At 41.0% G+C, this 21,369-nt stretch overlaps 3 protein-coding genes and 2 long non-coding RNA genes across 10 annotated transcripts in view; 4 read left to right on the top strand and 1 right to left on the bottom strand.

Annotated features, from left to right (window-relative positions):
• Positions 1 to 21,369, bottom strand: part of LOC118225953 (tripartite motif-containing protein 16-like) — a 972,804-nt gene that overhangs the window by 384,316 nt on the left and 567,119 nt on the right. The gene's annotated exons all lie outside the window — the stretch shown is intronic.
• LOC118225964 (tripartite motif-containing protein 16-like) overlaps positions 1 to 21,369 on the top strand; it is an 890,716-nt gene that overhangs the window by 755,216 nt on the left and 114,131 nt on the right. The gene's annotated exons all lie outside the window — the stretch shown is intronic.
• Positions 1,988 to 3,954, top strand: LOC118225994 (zinc finger protein 501-like). The gene is made up of 2 exons (XM_035415196.1): positions 1,988 to 2,452; positions 2,603 to 3,954. Exons 1-2 carry the CDS (start codon positions 2,056 to 2,058, stop codon positions 3,652 to 3,654), a joined length of 1,449 nt encoding a protein of 482 aa, XP_035271087.1. The 5' UTR covers positions 1,988 to 2,055; the 3' UTR covers positions 3,655 to 3,954.
• LOC118226047 lies at positions 5,221 to 8,312 on the top strand. 3 transcript variants are annotated; one of them, XR_004764941.1, is made up of 3 exons: positions 5,221 to 6,627; positions 6,810 to 7,016; positions 7,987 to 8,312. It is a non-coding gene; the product is annotated as an uncharacterized LOC118226047 (long non-coding RNA). The 3 variants fall into 3 exon arrangements; XR_004764942.1 differs by lacking the exon at positions 5,221 to 6,627 and adding an exon at positions 6,632 to 6,650; XR_004764940.1 differs by lacking the exon at positions 5,221 to 6,627 and having other exon boundaries at positions 6,687 to 7,016.
• Positions 11,219 to 21,296, top strand: LOC118226046. Of its 4 annotated transcripts, none has more exons than XR_004764939.1 (4): positions 11,219 to 11,231; positions 11,332 to 11,936; positions 20,353 to 20,561; positions 20,902 to 21,296. It is a non-coding gene; the product is annotated as an uncharacterized LOC118226046 (long non-coding RNA). The 4 variants fall into 4 exon arrangements; XR_004764938.1 differs by having other exon boundaries at positions 11,222 to 11,235; XR_004764937.1 differs by lacking the exon at positions 11,219 to 11,231 and having other exon boundaries at positions 11,261 to 11,936.

Raw genomic sequence — 21,369 nt, 5'->3', positions numbered from 1 at the left:
GAAGCGAAGCTTCACCAGCACATTGAGAAGGTTCACCCAGAGGAGCACAGCATAATTCTGAGGTCTGGAGGAAACGGAGCAGAGGACGCACTTCCTCCCAGAAGCACACATCACAACAAATAAAATAGGCCTACGCTGTGGCCTGCACTGAAAGTTCCGCTTTTGGCATTTTGACCGAGTTTAACGTTAGCGAACCTGGTAACGAGACGACATACATACATAACGTTAGTACAGATACAGACGCCTCCAACATCTGCGTTGCTTTTTGGTCCGGTAGGTAAAGTTACCGGTCGTACAGAAACTGCTCTTTAACACAAAAACAGTTTACATTCACTGCTCCGCCTGTACGGATAACTTTTTAACTAGGCTTCTGTAGCTACCCTGCAACCCCACATTTCGAAATGAATGTTTGCCAGCCTGATAGATTTCATTGTTGGAATAAAGTCGTCTTGGCGTTTTTCAAGTTAACACCATGGGGTTTCACAGGGTTTCTTCTGCAAAAAAGGTCATTTGTCAGAGGTTAGCCTACATTGTTTCTTGTGCAGTAACTTGGCGTAATTGTGATATCAATACGTTTAATGGCAGACCTAGATTTTGCGAAATTTAATTAATGACTTGTAGACAGTGCTTTGTACGTGTGAGTAACTTGGAATTTTTGTACACTGAAAACGGGTTTTTGGTTTTTCATCAGATGTTGGTACCTCTGGTTGGTACACTGACGCCTCACACGCCCACACAGTAGGTGGCGGTGTACGCACATTGAAGTTGTATGAGAACTGCCAACAAATCCAAAGAAGAAGGTGAAGACGACGACTCCGCTGAGAACGGTTTATGAGAGCTTTGCGAAACAGCGGGCTGCTCTAGGTGAAATGGATAGCAGTCTAAACTAGCCAGCAAACCTCTTTTTTTCGCTCTCACCGCTTCGTGAAGCTGGCCCACAGATGTGGCAACAATAAGACGTCCGGTTTTGGGCTGTCCGTTCGTATTTAGCTAACTTTGTAACCATAATAACGCGAAGTCATTTGACTCGCGTTCACCTAATCTATTAACTGTTCGGGTTATGATATCTCATTCTAGCGAGCTGTATATTGAGTTGGCGGTGGTACATTGAATATAAATAGTGGAGACGGCACCTTGCACGGCACCTGGTAAGAACCACGCTCCGATTAGCCTGATAAACTAAGAAGTTGCTAACACGTCCGTTAGCTAGCGAGCGAACTGAAAACCAAAATTGTCTATGAACTAGTCTAATGTTATTTTCGTTGTTGGAATAAAGTCTTCTTGGCGTTGTTAAAGTTGTTCACTCTCCCTGGGGTTTAACGACGTTTCTTCACCAAAAAAGAGGGCGGAGATCAATATTGTAGGGGTTCTCCCTCCCCCCCCCCCCCCCCCCCCCCAACGCTTTCCCGTTAAGTGTTTAAATCGCCTTAGTTACTCCATTATGTTTTGGGTCCAGGATAGACATTCATTATATGGCGTGTGAGTGAATGCGCCCGAGCAAAAATAAATAAATTAGGATGCCCTGTACAGTGCCGTAATGCTCGCATTGTCGCAGTCAATTTACGCGAAAAACGCCAAACACAGAGGAACGTCAATAAAACCGCAAGTTGTACATTGCAATTCATGTAAAACAATTACCTGCATCTGTTTTTGAGGTCTCTAGTAGCCTCTTAAAAACATCCAGATGGATGAAGTAGTCCAACTTAATAATAATAATAATTGCTTCCATTTATTTTCTCACACTCACACTTCAGTGATGTGGGGGAATCAGACCTGGGTCAAATACGTATTTGTTATTGGAACCAATTAAATACCCTCAAAAAGGTGCAAACCCTGCCTTCTGCTCATAATGGCAGGCTCAATTACACCAAGATCAGTATAGCACAGAAACGTATTTGAATCCGAAACAAATACGTATTTGACGCAGGTCTGGGGGGAATATTTGTTAACATTCTCATCTCTCCTCAGAAGCTCCATGACCAAACTCCTCAAATATCCATTCAGAATCTGTGCTTCACTCTTAGAGCTCTAAGCCCCGCCTCTTCAGGTGAAGACATGAAGACAGAGCCTGTGATGGACAGCACAGATTACACAGGGGTGGAGTGGAGATCCAGTTTGATTAAAAATGAAGATGTAGAGGAGAGTATAGAAGAGAAGAATGGACATGGGATGAGCAGGGAGGAAAAACTCATTCTCTCCAACATAAAGGAAGAGGAGGAGGAAGGTGGAGAATGGCAGAGTGGGGAGGTGAAGAGGGAGGATGGTGTGAAAGGTGAAGAGGGGGATGAAATTATTTCAAAATTCAAGCAAACTGACAGATGGCTGAAGAAAGAAGGAATACTAGACTGCAGAAAACAGGAAGAGGATGGCTCCAAATCTCTAGTTACTTCCTGTCTGCCCAGTCAGTGCAGAGTACCCTCCCCTGGATCTTCTCTCATCTCATCTGGTAAAAGTAAGTCAAGTGAAGCTTTGTTTCCTGCTTGGTGTTCCATCTGAGCCCTGTTGATCTCGCGTAGCTTTGCTAGAGATAGCTACTGGTCGACTATTCAATCACATGTCTATTGGAAGTGTCATTATATCTCTCTTCCTTCTCTTTCTACAGGAGAGTCTGAGGTGTTTGCCTGCTCCCAGTGCCCATTCATTCACATGGAAGAAGCGAAGCTTCACCAGCACATTGAGAAGGTTCACCCAGAGGAGCACAGCAGGATTCTGAGGTCTGGAGGAAACGGAGCAGAGGACCCACTGCCTCCCAGCAGCACACATCAGCACCCCACACCCCCTAAAACACTCCCCACCCCGACACAGTCCCACACAGGCACTCCAGGGGCCCACACCTGCTCCCAGTGTGGGAAGAGCTTCAGATCTAAATCACTCCTGACAGTACATGAGCGAACCCATACAGGAGAGCGCCCATACCACTGCTCCCAGTGTGGGAAGAGCTTTGCAAGCAAATCCTATCTGACAGTACATCAACGAATCCATACAGGGGAGTGCCCGTATCAGTGCTCCCAGTGTGGGAAGAGCTTCATAACTAAATCACTCCTGACAATACATCAGCGAATCCATACAGGAGAGCGCCCATACCACTGCTCCCAGTGTGGGAAGAGCTTCCGTGAGGTAAAATGTCTGAAGTCACACCAGCAGATTCACACAGGAGAGCACCCATACCACTGTGCCCAGTGTGGGAAGGGTTTTAGTTACTTGAATAATCTGACAGTACACCAGCGGGTTCACACAGGAGAGTACCCATACCAGTGCTCGCAGTGTGGGAAGAGCTTCAGTCAACCAAGCAGTCTGACGACACATGAGCGCATTCATACAGGGGAGCGCCCGTACCACTGCTCCCAGTGCGATAGGACATTCACTCAGTTGTGCAGTCTGACAGTTCATCAAAAAACACACACAGGGGAGCGCCCGTACCACTGCTCCCACTGTGGGAAGGCATTCCGAACTTCCGGAAACCTAAGATCACACGAACGAGTTCACGCGCGGGACTGCCTGTTCCACTGCTTCCAGTGCGGGAGGGGTTTCAAAGAGTCAAGTGCATTGATTGTGCACCAGCAGAACTGTGCTGGAGACTACTCTGCCCTCAGCTCTGAGAGGAGAAGGAGCTTTGCTCACTCCAGGCATATGGCTGATGACCAAGGCTCCTAGAAAATGTTTTGTTGTGCTGGAGGACTGTTGGTACAAGGGGTTGATAGAGCCGTGATTTCAAGCCATGTGTAAAAAAAAAAAAAAAAATTACTGATTATTTGCAGTAGTCATCTCAATTATATATTCAGTCACCTCATAATCAGGTGCATTAAAACAATGTTTATAAACACTGCTTATGTTGGTTGGCATAATTGAAATGTGCACAGAGGGCGCACAAAGTAGTGTTGGTAGCTGTGAATGTCGCACATTAAAGGGGAAAAAAAGGTTCAACATGTTGCCATTAAATTTTATCAACATTTTCAGTTTGCTGCGTCATCTTTCATGGAACAATGTTGTTGTGTTGCTCCAATCCTCTAATCCTGAGGAAAAAACAACAGAACCCAAGGCATTATTACTGAACAGCCGCTCAGCTGGGTCCGCTTGTGCTCTGCTTTCTCAGACCCTCTCTCTCTCTCTCTGCGTGGGTTCCCAGTCTCAGCTCCTCACCGTGAGCAGACCTGTATGCCCTGGTGTCATGGCCTCTGTATGCCATGTCCTAAGACATAAATTAAGCTATTTCACATTCTTCAGTCTAATACTGACATCTAGAGAGGAGATGCGGCTTTAGTCTGGAGTTCAGTGGTTTCACTTCTGTTTTACTAGGGGAGCGTACGGCCGGCGCTTGTGGGTTGCTCACATTTCCTGTGCCCTGCGGTAGAACATTTTCCATATCCGTAAGTTTTTCTGATATCTCGTAAGTCTTTATTCATCTGTTGTGATTGTGGAACGTAAATATTGTTCATTTGTACATTGTTAGAGTTGCTGTTTTCTCAGCATGGAGCAGGGGTCATCACCGCGTTGGCTTGTGACGGACTTTTTGGTCAAAATGCGATTTTTGCCACGGACATACAAAACTTGAAGTGGTCAAGTTTTAATTAATTAATTTATTATTCTCAGAAAACATTAGATTGTCAAAATTTTGACAAGAAAATGATTGCAACGTATATTATCATGGGGGGGAAAAAAAAAAACTTTTTTTCCCAATCAGTTTTTTTTTTGTGTGCCACGGACACGTTTGTCCTTGTACGGACACGTTGATGACCCCTGGCATGAAGCAAATCTGTTAGCTTAGCTACCAGTCGGTAGCGTATGAAGCCTAGATGAAAAAATACATGCTGTTTTATGGCATCTGTATACATTCGCTTACTCTGATTCCAATATTTCTGTGAAGATAATTTTCGTTATAAGACGGTGTATGTTTTAAGAGCTTTTATTCATGGTTATTTTTGTGAAAGAGCGATGTAAATATTTTGGTCTCCTTTTCTATCGTATTTTGTGTTGCGCACCGCCACTGGGTGTTATGGTAGTTTTGTCACGTGGGTATGGGTGGCGGTAAGGCAAATTATATGGTCACCTGTTCACCGGCATGAAGACTTAGGGGGGGGGGGGGGCGGGGTGAGGATCAAGTACTCTTTTGTTTACCGCTATCGCTATATGGTACAATTGAGATTTATTTGCTAATGTAATAAACGTTTTTGCTCAGTCTCTGAATTTTGCGTGTCATACATGCTATACTCCTTCACTTAGCCTCTCAGCGACTTAAGTTTGTTTTAAGTAGTCGCCACATTTTAGTCAACAAAAGAAATTATGCCTTACAAACAGCAGTTTATGGCAAGAGTCTTTGGTGGATTCATCGGATAATCACCACAACGCTTCACATTTTGGATGAGAGGAAGTTCGCACGGATAAAGAAAAGGATCGGGCGTACAACACGGATCAGATTCACGGAACGCACAACAAAGCCACGGCTGTCTCTACCATTGCAACACAGAGAGAGCACGTCAGGCAACACGCAGCAGCTGAAACGCGTAGGCTTACCAGCTTTGTGTTTGTTCATGCTGTGTATTTGTCGATATTTGAACACAGTTTGAGCGATTCATTGCTGCTTGTCCATTGGGGACGTTTGCGCGATTGTGCAGTGTTTGTACGGTGCTTTCTCGTTCTGTTGATTGAGGTACCCAGAGCTCTGGTCTGTGATGTGGGATAAGTTTGTGAATGCTGAAATAATATTGTGCCGTTGTGGGAATTTCAACGAATGCTGTTCATTTGGTTTATTGAGCGTTGAGGGTACGCCAGTGGTTTATGCGTATTGAATCGAGTGCCGTCGGTTTTGTGGACGTGCTGTGGGTGCACAAACAAGTGATTGTGCGTTGTATTGAGAAAAGGCAACATGAGTGAATCAAACACTTGTCTTGACGTCAATGGCTCTGAAAGGGAAGAGGGCAAAAGAGAAGTTAAACTCACTGCCAAGGCTTTGGCGAATAAAATTGAAACTCTTCAAAAGGAACGTAAAACAAATGTAGACAAGATTAAAGGTTTAATACCGGCAATCAAGGGTCTCATGAGAAAGAAGGAAAATGCCCCACAGGTGCAATCTCAATTGGAGAATTTAATCCAACTTTGTGAAGCTGCCACTAAGTTACACGATTCAGTGCTTACTTTAATTCCTGAGGATGAAGAGGAAAGACAAAAAGAATGGTTCACAAGCATTGAAAAATACAGCAGTGCATTCAAAGAGGATGTGAAACCATGGTTGACTGAAACTGAGAAATCATTTTACATTGGCCATGTTCAATCTGATTCTGTTGCAATAAATGAAGGCATACCCCACATTCAGTCCGATGATGTGCCTCAAGTGCCAACGCGTACTATGACTCCAGTTATAACATATGACATACAAGATGATGATGCGAAACCTAGTGACAGTGTGTCAAAAGCAGAAGGTCCGGCACACACAACTCTGCTACAGGAAGAAAATCTTCTGCATCAACTACCTCCTCTGCACGCATTAAGGCAGAAGCTGATCTGGCTGCTCTGGTGGCTCATCAAAAATCATTAAAGGACAAACATGCACTGGAAGAGCAAGAGGAACATCTCCGGAAAAGAAAAGAGAAGCTGGACTTGGAGGAAGAAATCACTGCGCATATGGATAAAGTGAGCGTGCTAAGAGCCTCAATGTATAAATACATTACATTTCGTAAAAACGTATACATTTTACAAGAAGTGTGAGGCAGGCTAATGGGCCTGTAGTTCCTGGGGTCAGTAGAACACCCTTTCGCACACTGGTGTCATAATGCATTGATTCGAATAGGCAGGTATTTCTCTTGTTGTTACAGACTTTGTCAACGGTCGTGCACTGCCTCAGAATCCTCTTCTCTCTGGATCTCAGCCATGTCGAATGATGCTGCAGGTGTGGCATCAGCTGCCATTTCTGGAGTTTCTCTGCTAAACGACATCGTTCAGGAGTCCATCAACGCAAGCAGTAGAAGTGTCTCCATTCATCTAACCAACAACTGCGAATCAAAACTCCTCATAAATCCACAGTGAGTTCATTATAATTCATTATAAATGAAAATAGACACAATGGTCTGACCTGTTATCTAAAGAACATTTAGGAAACAGTGATTGTTCATTTGATGTTTGGGCATTTGGTGACTGGCATGTTGTAGGGCTACAATCCAATTGGTGTATCCACTCCCCCAAGTCCTACACTACTATAGTAAGAACAATTAAGTTAATTTGGATTTTCTTTTGTGTGAATGCCTCCCTTACTGGAGATTCTCTCTCTTTAGCCATTTGTCAAATAAGGGTGCATTTTATGAGGAGCGTTAACATTAAAGTTTTAACGTGGAAAAAAATTTAGGTTTGCCCTTAATTATGAATTATTAATTATTGCCCTGAGTTATTGTTGTGGTGGGACTTGGTCTGGCAGACAGACAGCCTGGAGCCACACCTACTCAATGAGTGGTCACACACACCTGGGTTGGGCTCTGCTGGTTGAGTGGGCACACACACCTGGGTTGGGCTCTGCTGGTTGAGTGGGCACACACACCTGGGTTGGGCTCTACTGGTTGCGTGGGCACACACACCTGGGTTGGGCTCTACTGGTTGAGTGGGCACACACACCTGGGTTGGGCTCTACTGGTTGAGTGGGCACACACACCTGGGTCGGGCTCTACTGGCTGAGTGGGCACACACACCTGGGTTGCGTTGGCAGATCAGCCCAGGTCTTAAAGGTCTGCTCTCTCTCCATGGTGAGACAGAGAAGCATGCTGAAAAACTGAGCAGCTGGACAGCTGAAAAGTTTTCGCTATGTTTGGTTTATTTTGCAGTTATTATCTTAGTTCATTATTTGTGACTGGAATCCATGAAGGGGACAGGTGAAGACTTTATTGTATTTGTTTTTTAATGAACTCTCTCGGCAAATAAAACGTTGGTGAAAACAGGGACTTGCTGAATCAGAAATTCTCTCCCTCCCGGGGCATCTGACAACTGTCAATTTCATTTCCTTAGGGTTTACACCAACAGCGGTTACTGCTGTGACCCCCCACAACCCACAGTGGGACAGGGGGTCACAGAAACATGCGGTTTTGAAAATACGAAAGGAGCTGCATGTGGTGCTGTTGGGGTCCTGACCTATGACATCACTGAAGACCGGAAGACGAAGGCAGTCAAGCGTCTGGCCATCATGTTCTCTGTACCTTTTGACTATGCTTCCTTTGAAAACTGGTTTGCTGTGGGTTTGTTTGACACTGCTCAAGCATGTGATTCTTATCTGTATAATCTCATGTATAATAATGAAGGATCTTTCAAACGGGAGAAGGCATCTGGTTCAGAAATCAGCTTCCAAAAAGACGAAGAGTTCATCTTGTTAGGAACCATGTCTCCTGCGGCTAAAGCAGAAATTAAAGTAGAACTCTGGGATAAAGACTAATTTGATTAATTAGATTAAACAATGTGAGCTACTTTACATATTTGAAAAACATAATTTCATACCTTACCATTCCATACTATCTACAACCAGTTCAGTAAGCTGGCTAAATGTTACAAATCAATTACCTTAATATGAAGATATTCTGTCTATGAGAATATTATCAATTAAATATATTTTAATATTTTAAGATCATATAAACAAATTTTTCATAGAATTCTTAATGTTATTGTAAACAGCTGATGTAGCCAATGATTAAACAGCTTTTCAACTGTTTTTATGTCTTCAATTCCACTGACAATTAAGAGCATTTCCAAAACTGTGTTTGTGTCTCTGTGTGTGTGTGTGTGTGTGTGTGTGTGTGTGTGCACGCGTGATAGTCGGGCACTGATTGGGTGATTTGGCCTGGCCCACAGTTGGCTTTCCAATTGATCACAAAGGTGTAGGATGGGGTTGAGGTCAGGGCTCTGTGCAGGCCAGTTAATTTCTTCCACACTGATCTTGACCAAACCATTTCTATATGGACCTCTCTGTGTGCCTGGGGGCATTGTCATGCTGAAACAGGTAAGGGCCTTCCCGAAACTGTTGCCAGAAAGTTGGAAGTACAGAATCATCTGGATGGAAAAACTGGCTTTGATTCCCATTTATCCTAACTCGAGGTTTCATTTTTCAGTTATTTCTTCTTTATTCGCGTAAAGGTGAACACAGAGTAGTAGCTCATTTAGGGGGCAAGCAGCTCATTTGGAAGCTACCTTATGCTGCTGCTTATCTTGTTCTAATTCCCTCTTATGCTTTCCCATTATTACATGTATTATTTCCATTGTACCAAATGCCACAGCTTTGCCTACAGCCCACCAGAGGGCGCCATTGTAATGTTCTTTCTTTGTATCCGTGCCGTTTCTGTCCGTATTGCCTCGTTGAGTTATGATTGTACTATTGCGTCTGGTTCCTATTTGCACTTGTGCCTTCGTTTAGTTCAGCGTTTCTGGGTTTTAATAATTGTTTGTTTGGTCTTTGTTTTTGCTTTCAAGCCATGGTCTCCAGTAAATTACTCCTGCATATGTTCTTGTGATTTGTGCCTGTTTGTTGTTTTATTCTTTCAAAGTGAAAGTAAAACTACTGCTTCGCTTCACTTACCTAGACTCAGTCTCTGTACATCTGGGTTCTACTTTTGGGGAAAAAAACTGACACCTAGGGTGTTGGTGTCTTTTTTTTCTCGCGGGTTACCCTGCAAATGCACTAATTTTTGAATATTAGAGGATCCATCTTCAGGGAATAGCGACTTTTTATGAATTATTGTGCAAATAGGAATTCCTTTTCTGCCGACATGATTCAGAGGAATAAGTATAACCTACATATCCTGCACTGCTTTCCCTTTCGAAGGAACAGTAACGGAGGATTTCCCACCCATTTATTTATTATTATTTAATGTACCTTTTTGCCTACTTATTATGAAGTTTATATTACTATTACTTATTTGCATAAATATTATTAGAGATTCATGTTCCCTATTTACCAGCTGAGGAATTCACATTCCTTCTTTTGCTAACACCCATCTGACTCATATCCAGACTCTGACTCATCCTGTTGACAGGGATTTGTTTTTGAGTTCTGGAAGTTTCACTTTCAGTTCTATGTGTTGATCTAAATCCTGACTGGAAAGTCCCATGTGTATGGTCTTAATTAAAATAGGCACTGAGACATTCACTGGTACTTTAGAGAGAAAAGAGGTTAGAGATTGGTAAAAAGTTTGTTAGATAGAGATGAGGTTTCTTAGGTTTTGGGAAAATTACTGCCATGTTTAAGGACTCTGACACATATCCTGTTGACAGGGATGTGTTAATGAGTTCTGGCCTAGCACAAGGAGAAGGTTTTTAACCATTTTGGTTGGGGTTGGTTGAGGCAGGCGTGTAGTTGGTTCTGAGGTCATAACCCCTTTGATCAGCTCAGTCTGCTTCAGTAGGAATAAAACAGTGTAGTGCTCAGTGCTTTAATGTAGTACCTCATTGCTGGCCTTCTCACAGGCTTTTAGGCACGTGATGCCAGGAGAGGAAGACATCAGGGAGATCCCGTCTCTAATCGTTTCTCATTTTAAAAGTTCATGAAGTTATTACTACAGTAATTTTGTGGGTGATATTGATATTCTAGATATTGTGGTTAGGTTTAGGGTTAGAATCAATTTTCTTTTGTTTACAGTATAAATTAAAAATAAATCTTGGGTTCTTCTTTCCAGGCAAAGCTTTCATGTAGCAAAAAAAAAAAAAAAAAAAAAAAATCAGAAATTCATCTAAAAAAATATGAATTCATATTTATAACACATTACACGTGCCTACACACAGGTAATTACCATAAATTGAAATCTATTTTATTTGTATTGACTTTAAACAACATGACACAACATTTGCACATCTTCATGAAATGAAGTTGGTCTGATAACATTTCCCTGTACATCACAAAAATCCTTGTTAGCATCATTCACTCACATCTAAATGAGTTGTTTTTGAGCCATTTAAAGCATCTTTGAGCCCTTACTGTTCACACTGAATTGTTCAAAAGAATAGTTTTGCTTCAAAGGTTTAGTTTCTTTTTGAGTACACTGGTGCCTTGTTTATGAGTATAATGACTGTTCCTATCAATGTAGGGGGCAAAGTACCATCTAAGTGTGATTGAGTGGGCATACTGTGTAGATAAGGGCATACTCTATGAGTAGAGCCCAACCCAGGTACGTGTGCCAGCTCTCAGAACAGGAGTTTTTCTAGGCCGCCACAAAAGTATATAAAGTTTCATCAACTGCCTAAATTGTCATTACAGAGGGCACAGTGCACAGGTAGGTGAGTGCATATATCTGAAAGGAGACTTGTGTATTCTGACTTGTCTCTTATTATTGTTTAACCTTTATGTTATTTTTTCCTATTTAATTTTATTAGGGTTTACTCCTACAGCGAATACTGGTATGTATTTGTTCCTGGTTTTTTCATCCCACAGGTTCCTACTGGACACTGCCATCTTCAACACAAAAGAGACAGCATATATATTTTGTCATTTAAGAAACCAAAAAGTATTTAGCTTTCAAATGGTTGGTGAAACATCAGGAACATTTGGAAAATGATAATGTTAGGCTGATGCTGGTCATCTCCCTTTCTTAAAGCAAAGAGGGATGTTGGGCTTTTGTTTCCAGTTTAGTTTTGCTGCCTGTATGTCAGAAGTATTCATTTCTTAATCATACGGGACTGAGCATTCTAATTCTGGATTATCAAAAGGTACAACCGACTTTGCTAGAAAAGAAATTTGTCCTCAGTTTACAGCACGGCTAGCCAATTATATATTTTTTATATTTAGCCATTTTTTGTGGTTTTTCCTCACTCACAGGAGCAAAATAAACTTTTTTTTTATTTGTTAGTGAGCAAGCCAGCTTGCTACTATTGTCCTATTGTTGTAGTTAACGATAATTTTTTCCTCTCTAATTCTGGGTGCTATGGAGACACCTTCCTGTGCTACAGGGCGCTAGTTCAACTTCACGTGGTGGTCAAAGGTGAGTTACACACACAGTGGTGAAGCATGCTTTTCTGGGTATGTGCCAAAATTATGGGACAATTTACCACAAGAAATAAGACAAGCTCCATCCATTGTAAATTTAAATCTCAGCTGAAAATTTATCTTTAAGATGGCTTTTAATTGTAATTATTGCTGAATTTATTATCTTTCATTTTTATTATTTTATCCATGTATTTGCTGCCTCTGTGTATTTTATTATTTTTATTGTGTCATCTATTTTATTCCACTGTGAAGCACTTTGAATTGTTTCATTCTGTACGAAAGGAGCTCTGCAAATAAAATATATTATTATTATTATTATTATCAGAATTGGGGACTGCTGCATTATTAATCATCTTCAGTTCTGTTTCATATTCAAGAGAATTGAACAGACTGCAAATTAAGAAAGGCTAAACAAGTGCTTTACAACATGCAAGTTTGGGATTGTTTGCTTAAATGTTTATAAAATGTTTCAGAAAATACTGTGTGTTTTGCCTATTAAAACAGTGAGAAAGTAAGTAAAAAGAGGATACAAATTTTTTTTGAGGAGGTTGTCCATTCTTCCAGATTCAACAGCAGGGTATAATATTAAATAATAAATACATTACACACATTTTGTAAAAACATGTTACAAGGCATGTGAAGCAAGCTAATGGGTCTGTAGTATCTGGGCTCAGTAGAATGCCTTTTCCCACACAGGTGTCACGATGCATTGATTCTAATAGTCAGGTATTTCTCTTGTTGTTGTAGACATTGAGAGCGGTTGTGCACTGCCTCAGAATCCTCTGCTCTCAGGATCTCAGCCATGGCGGAAAAAGTAGCTGTAGATCAGAAGTCACTCACCTCCGCAAGTAGAAGTGTTTCCATTGAACTATCTAACTTCTCAACTAACATCTTGATAAATCCACAGTGAGTTCATTAGATTTGACACTGGAATCAAAACTATGATTTGCCATTAAAAATGACATTTAGGGAAAAGTGTTGTTTAGTTCATTTGATGTTTGGTCATTTTTGACTGGCAGTCCAACTGGTGTATTTTTCAATTAATGTATTGTATATGTCCTAAAGCAGGGGCGTCCAATACATCGATCGGCCAGTCGATTGCAGAGGCCATGCTGGTAGATCGTGACATTTAATGGCCAATCTGCTGCTGTTGAGACATTTGTTACATTATCGTGTCCATTCATTCATGGTATGGTCATGTATATGTCAATATTACACGATAGCTACACGATTAGTTGCATTTTATGTGGGGCAGAGCAGTTGTGGTGACACGATAAATTGGGTCTATTTTAGGCGGGGAATTTCACTTTAAATATCGAACAGATAATGGTGTAAATCTAAAAGCTGGGATTTTGTCCAGATATTGGTCTAATGATTTTACTTTTATGCCAATACAGGTTTCTATACATAATTCTATACATATAATTTGACTTATATTTTTACGTGATAGTAACAAACTTTGCCAATGCAATTGGTGCAGGGCAATCATGATGGTGAAACAACCTGGTCCATTTTAGGTTACATTACATTACATTACAGGCATTTAGCAGACGCTCTTATCCAGAGCGACTTACACAACTTTTTACATAGCATTTTACATTGTATCCATTTATACAGCTGGATATATATACTGAAGCAATGCAGGTTAAGTACCTTGCTCAAGGGTACAACGGCAGTGTCCTTACCCGGGAATCGAACCGGCGACCTTTCGGTTACAAGCCCAGTTCCTTACCCATTGTGCCACACTCCGTCCGGTTTTGCTTTCAATATCCGATGGACAATGCTTTTTAAAATCTTTTTAAAAATATATATTTTTATGGGCTTTTCAGCATTATTGGATAGGATAGTGTAGAGAGACAGGAAGAATGGAGAAGAGTGGGAGAGCGAAAATGTCAAGCGGTTGGATTCGGACCGCCGATGTCGTGGCTCGCAATGAGCATGTGGTTAGTGCTCTACAGGCTACGCCACGAGAAACCCATGCTTTTTAAAATCTAATGATGCTAGTCTAACAATTTTATTTTTATGCCAATACAGTTAGCCTACAATTCTACTTGATTTTAGAAATAGAACCTACACACATGGTCCTGGAAAAAGTGGCTAGGCTAGTTAAGCTTGTAGCTCTGCCAAACACTATACAGAACTCCACTACACACACACACACACACACACACACACAAATGTTGGCTAGTGGTTGTACGCAGTATTATTAAGTAGACTCAAAAAATAAATAGTTGGATTTATTAAACAAATAAATTGCTTAATGAAATTATCAGAGGTGGGTAGCCAAAAACTGTACTCAAGTAAAAGTATTGTTACTTTAAAATAAGAATGACTCAAGTAGAAGTAAAAGTAGTCATCCAAATAATTACTTGAGTAAGAGTAAGGAAGTATCTTGTGAAAAGACTACTCAAGTACTGAGTTACTTCATATAATCTGATTTAATGTTGAAATAAGCAGAGCAAGATGAACGTAAAAATCCAAATGTCCAAAATATAAAATTGTAAATGCTTGTCCAATAGAAATAAATAAAATATAAAATAGCCATGTGCAAATTCAAATATGGCCTAAATCATATCCCTTTAAATAAAACAATACACAGGAGGTTCGTCAGAAGAGGAGGATTTTCGCTTTCTGTTGTACTGTATCAAGTCTATATACCTCATCAGTTTGTTGGGGTGAACCCTCCGTTGACAGAAAAAATATCAATGAGGCTACAGGGGATTTATCCATTAAAATAGACTCATCATCACCACAAAGAGGAACCTGCTCAAATTCAAACAGAAACTTTATAACTTAAACATAATGCTTTGTCGCACCATTATTGTACCTTATGATGCACTTATCCACAATATTCCAAAGTCCCATGATGCCTTGCGCGGAATATGTGCATAACTTCCGGTTTAGCGTAAACAAACTTTATGTATGCTATGCAATGCTATGCAATGTTCCAGCTCTCACGTCGTGGCTGTTGCATGCTTCAAAAAAACTATTACACTACTAACTAACGCTTACATTACAGTGTGAAATATCCACATTAATACCAGTAACCTATTTAAACACACTCAATTTCAAAAATAACGTATAAAACCGAAGTATTTTGAACAATAATAGCCTACTTACATAGCAATGATGAAATCGTATCTGTGTTCAGTAGATGGAGACAGAGACAGTAAATCAACAATACAGTTCAATCCGCTTCTGTTTTGCTCCAGAAAACGATTTCAGCTAGGTCTATCAGCAAACATGCGGCTTAGCTATGCCCAGAAGTCCTCAATAATAATAGTATTTCCCAAGAAATTACGAATAATAGTTGACCACGTTTTGTGAGTGAATGCATAAGTGAATGCGATGATAAGAAAAATTTCGGTTAGGCTGACCTAAAAAACGCTATTCCATGTTATACATCGTTAAAAAGCTTATACTCTCACCTACTGAATAAATGAATTGTCAATCAAGCCAGACATGTCCACATTTCTAGGCAGACAAAGAAGGCAGTGCATAATGTAACTACTGTTTTTGGTAGTCTATACATAGTTTGAACGTGAGGCCAGGGGTGTTCTGCCTCCAACGAATCACCCGCCGTTGTTTCAGCCATTGTTGTCGCCCACGCATCCTTCTGTGTGCTGTGACTGGCTACGTTTGATTGGTGAAACGGAGTCATTTGGGGCTGTGACAGAGCCAAAGCAAAGACCAGTCAGCCTCTTTGGCTGAAGTCTCTCTGAGAGAATGAAACAAACAGAACGTGCATTGAGTAAAAAATGGATAAAAAATAAAAGTAACGAGCGGAATGTAGCCGAATATAACGGAGTAAAAGTAACATTTTTTCTTTGCAAATATACTCGAGTAAAAGTGAAAAGTATGTTGCATTAAAACTACTCTTACAAGTACAATTTATTCAAAAAGTTACTTAAGTAAATGTAACGGAGTAGGCTAAATATAACGCGTTACTACCCACCTCTGAAAATTATATACATATTGCATGCAATTAAGTATATGCAGCAATTATTAGTTTGTCCTACTGTTCTTAATCAGATTGCATGCAGCCACTGTCCAACGATTTATTATTATTATTTTTTTGGTTACACTACCACCCCACAACCCGCCCCCCTTAGTAGATCACATTCTGCTGTCTATTGAAAAAGTAGATCGCAAGCCAAAAAAGTTTGGGCACCCCTGTTCTAGACCATTAATGTAAAAACAATGAAAGCGTGTCACCCATCCTGGAGCTGTGCGATAAAGCGTGTTTATGGCAGAGATCTCACACAGCAAGATAATTTAGTTTGTCCTTAATTAGTTGTGTTCAAGATGTAATGTCAATTATATTTTCTTAGGGTTTTCACCGATAGTGGACACTGCTATGGTGCCCCACAACCCACGGTAGGAAAGGGGGTCACAACAACATGCAGTTTTGCGAAAATAAAGGGAGCTGCATGTGGTGCTGTTGGGGTCCTGACCTATGACATCGCTGAAGACCGGAAGACGAAGGCAGTCGAGCGTCTGGCCATCATGTTCTGTGTACCTTTTAACTATACTTTCTATACGAACTTGTTTAGTCTGGGTTTGTTTGACATTCATGAAAAAAATGATAAAGATCTATTTGAGAGCATGTATCACAAGAATAAACCGGAATTCCAAAGAGGAATGGGATCGGGTTCAGAAATGAGATACAAAGGCAAAAGGTACACTCTGACAGGAACCATGTCTGGTGGTAGAAATGCAGAAATCAAAGTAGAACTCACGAATAATGACTAATGAGATCAATTTGATAAATTCTGAAAACAAACATTGGGGCTCATTCACAAAACCTTTCTTAAATTAGTCTTACTTCTGTTCTTTAAAATGGTCCTAAACAAACAATATGAGATTCATGACACATGTGCAGACCGTTGTTTTGTGCATATCCCACGTGCATGAGATGATGAATGCTGACTGTTTGTAAATTTTATGCGCAATTCTTTTCATGTGATTAGCAAAAGGAAACAGCCAGGAACAAATACAGATAAGAAAAAAAAAGATGAATGCCGAAATCCTGGAAACGTTCTTACGCACAGTTTATGTTCAAATGCAATCGTACGCATTTCTCATGAATGAGGCCCAATGTGAGCTGCTATTCGTAGCTGGTAGAATGTCTTACCATAGCAGACTGCATACTGCTTACAAACAGGTCAGTAAACTGGGTAAATGTTTCAGGCTAATTACTTCACATGAACATATTCTATCTGAGCACAAGCAAATAATCAACTCAATATATTTTTAAGATCATATAAATAAGCAAATGTTAAACATATAATTGTTAATGTCGTTGTTAACATCTAATGTAGCCAATAAATAAACCGCTTTTTATGATTGAAACTGTTTTTGTGTCCTCATTTCCACTTGTGAATTGACAGCATTTCCAAGGCTGTGTGTGTGTGTGTGTGTGTGACAGTGAATGTGTGGAATTCTGCACAGACTGCTTAATTATGCCATGCATGTGTCTGCATACATAATGTCCACAAGAGAACCTTCATGCGTACAGAGAACCCTGAACAACAGTCAGCTCAGCCTGCTAGAGCTGGTTATGTGGAGGTGTTGCACGTTTGAGGACTGACCGCAAACCCCAAAGTGGAAAGTGTCGTACACTTCTAGAATAACAGTTAAGCGGTGGTTAGTTTTAGGCACGAAGTGTGGAAGTTTAATATGACTATACTTGAGAAGGAAGAGGATGGATTTGGTGTTCCGTTAGATGAACTGAAGATGGACATACGTGACGAACGGCATGTGTCTAAGTCGTGTTCTTGCTGATAAGCGGAACATCTGTGGTTTATCTATCTATGCTGACCTATTTTATAATGTCTTGTTTTCAACCATCTCATCTCTGGGGGATTTTTTTATATATGAAGAAGTACTACATGCAGAGTGTGTGTTTTAGTACTACATGCAGAGCGTGTGTTTTAGTACTACGTGCAGAGCGTGTGTTTTAGTACTACATGCAGAGCGTGTGTTTTAGTACTACGTGCAGAGTGTGTGTTTTACTTTTTGCTGCATGCCTCCCTGTAGGACATGGGCCCCAAAGATGAAGTACATAAAGTATTATTGACTGCCTAAGTTGTCATTGTAGAGTTCACAGGTGTTTGTTTCTGTAAGGAGGTTGTGTGTGGGTTGCTAAGATGTCTTCAGTCATTTGTAGTCTGACCTGCTTATAATTTCTTTAATGTTATTTTGTCCTATTTCATTTTATTAGGTTTTACACCAACAGCAAATACTGGTATGTATTTGTCTCTTTAGTGCAAATCGTGTATTTTTTTCAATCCACAGGTTTCTTCTGGAACCTGTCATCTTTAGCACTAAGGAAATAGGTTATAGTTTTTGCGGTTTAAGGAACCGAAAGGTATACAGGTATTCTGTTTTCAAACATATGACAGTAATATCAGGAGTAACCATGATGCTGCACTCACCAGTAATATCAGGAGTAACCATGATGCTGCACTCACCAGTAATATCAGGAGTAACCATGATGCTGCACTCACGTTCACTTCCCTGTTTCACTTTTCTAGTATAAAGAGGTCTGCTGGACCCTCGCCTCTTTCCTGTTAGCTTTTGCTGCCTGCTTGTCACAGATTTTTTTCATTTCTTATTCACATTGGACTGGGCATTTAAGGTAAACCCGATTTTACTTGAAATTATTTTAGTTCCTCCATTGAGAGCACAGATGGGTAGCAAATATTTTATTATCTGCTTTGTAATTAGCTGATATGGGTTTTTGTGGATTTTCCACACTCCAAGTGGCAAAATATACAGTATGAAAGTATTTGTTAGCATGCAAGCTTTCTAGCTCGTATTATAATTTATTTAACACTGATTTAATCCACTGTAATTCCTGGTGCTTTGGAGAATTGACAGGATTGGGAGTTTCTGTTACTCAACTTCCATTCTGTGTTTCATAATCAAGGGAACTGATGAGACTGAAAGTTGAGAAACGTAAACCAAATAACTCACTTGTATGGAAAAATTGTTTTCTCAGAATAAAAATTCTATAGTAGTTCTACACTGGGAATCTACACCCATTTTAACTGGACGCTAGACATGCACTTTACAAAATTCCAGTTTGGGACTGTTTTAAGCTTAAAGGTTTATAAAATATTTCCGCTCACACAAACTAAAATGTCCTCATAATAAAGTTGAATTAGCAACCATGGTATGGTATGATGCACAAGCTGGGTTACGTGTTTAATCCTGGTGGGAACACCTTTGTGTGAAATTGGCAGGTAGCCTACTGTTTGAGTGACACCGACTAAAACCTGTGCAAATTCAGTTGGTTACCATGATTACTGTGTTACCATGGTTACCGTGTCACCGTGCATACCTTGCTGCCATTGTTACTGTGTTACCATGGTTACTGTGACTCCGTGCGTACGGTGCTGCCATGGTTACTGTGACACCGTGTGTACGGTGCTGCCATGGTTACTGTGTTACCATGGTTACTGTGACACCGTGCGTACAGTGCTGCCATGGTTACTGTGACACCATGCGTACGGTGCTGTCATGGTTACTGTGACACCGTGCGTACAGTGCTGCCATGGTTACTGTGACACCATGCGTACAGTGCTGCCATGGTTACTGTGACACCGTGCGTACAGTGCTGCCATGGTTACAGTGTTACCATGGTTACTGTGTCACTGTGCGTACGGTGCTGCCATGGTTACTGTGTTACCATGGTTATTGTGACACCGTGCGTACAGTGCTGCCATGGTTACTGTGTTACCATGGTTACTGTGACTCCGTGCATACGGTGCTGCCATGGTTACTGTGTTACCATGGTTACTGTGACATCGTGTGTACGGTGCTGCCATGGTTACAGTGTTACCATGGTTACTGTGACACCGTGCGTACGGTGCTGCCATGGTTACTGTGACACCGTGCGTACAGTGCTGCCATGGTTACTGTGACACCGTGCGTACGGTGCTGCCATGTTTACTGTGACACCGTGCGTACGGTGCTGCCATGTTTAGACCATGTTCAGCCTGAGGAAGGCCGTGGGAAAGCCGTGGGAAGCCCCTGTTAATCCCGCATGCCCCTCAGTCCTCTGAGTGTCCAGACTGAGGCAGTGAGCGCTGCTACAGGGACACATGGCAGGTTTGGCTTTGAGTGACAGTGGTGGACATTTTGTTTATTAAAACAGTGAGAAAATACGTTTTTAGAGAGCACAGCTATCAATCGCAGCAGGATGTCCATCCTCCTGGATTCAACAGCAAGTGAAAAATGATATGCATCGATAAATACATTAAAAACACCTTGTAAATGCATGTACATTTTACAAGAGATGCGAGGCAAGCTAATGGATCTGTAATCCTTGGGTTCAGTAGAATATGCCCTTTCTGGTGTCGTGATGCATTGATTCTAATAGTCCGGTATTTCTCTTGTTGTTACAGACTCAGCGGTCGTGGGCTGCCTCAGAATCCTCTGCTCTCTGGACCTCAGCCATGGCGAAATTAATCGGAGCTATTGCAGGAGTGGCATCGGCTGCCGTTTCTGGTGCTGATCTGGTGAATTCAGTCATTCAGGATCCTGTCAATATGTGCCTGAGAAGTGTGATCATAAATCTCACCAACAGCTCATCTTACATCCTGATAAATCCACAGTGAGTTTATTATAATTGAACAAAGACTCATCAAAAATAGCATTTAGGAAAAAGTGTGTTTAGTTCATTTTCTGTTTGGGCATGTTTGACTGGCATGTTGTAGGGGTACAGTATAATTGGTGTATTGTTCCCTAGTCCTACACTATGATGGCAGGAAAAATCAATGCTTGTGGACAAGTTATTTTTTGATTTTCTTTAGTAAGAATGCTTCCCTGACTACTGCAACTCTCTCCCTCCAGCTACTTGTCAAAGGGTGCATTTTAGATATAACACAGAAAGATATTTAAGTTCGTCCTTAATTATTCCTGTTCAAGATGTAATGTCAATTCTATTTTCTTAGGGTTTACACCTACAGTGGATACTGCTATACCTCCCCAAAACCTACAGTAGAAAAGAAGATTACAGAGAAGTGTTCTTTCGGACAAACAAAGGGAACTGCAAGTGGTGCTGTTGGGGTCCTGACCTATGACATCACCGAAGACCGGAAGAAGAAAGCAGTCGAGCGTCTGGCCATCATGTTCTCTGTGCCTTTCGACTACAATCTCTATGAGAACTGGTTTGCTCTCGGTTTGTTCGAAGCTACTCAAGCCTGTGATCACGCTCTATACAATTGCATGTATCATGAGAAAGAGAAATCTTTCAGAAGGGGAAAGGCAACTGGTTCAGAAATCAGCTACCAAAGTAAAAAGTTCACCTTGAGCGGAAACATGTCTCCTGTGGCTAAAGCAGAAATTATAGTAGAACTCTGGGATAAAGACGAATGTGATCAATAATGTGAGCGACTATCTATAGCTCAATGTATTTTTAC

The sequence above is a fragment of the Anguilla anguilla genome, chromosome 4 (genome assembly GCF_013347855.1).
Source record: "Anguilla anguilla isolate fAngAng1 chromosome 4, fAngAng1.pri, whole genome shotgun sequence".
NCBI lineage: Eukaryota > Metazoa > Chordata > Actinopteri > Anguilliformes > Anguillidae > Anguilla > Anguilla anguilla.
The sequence above is the reverse complement of the archived record's forward strand: the minus strand, read 5'-3'. Positions and strand labels throughout refer to the sequence as shown.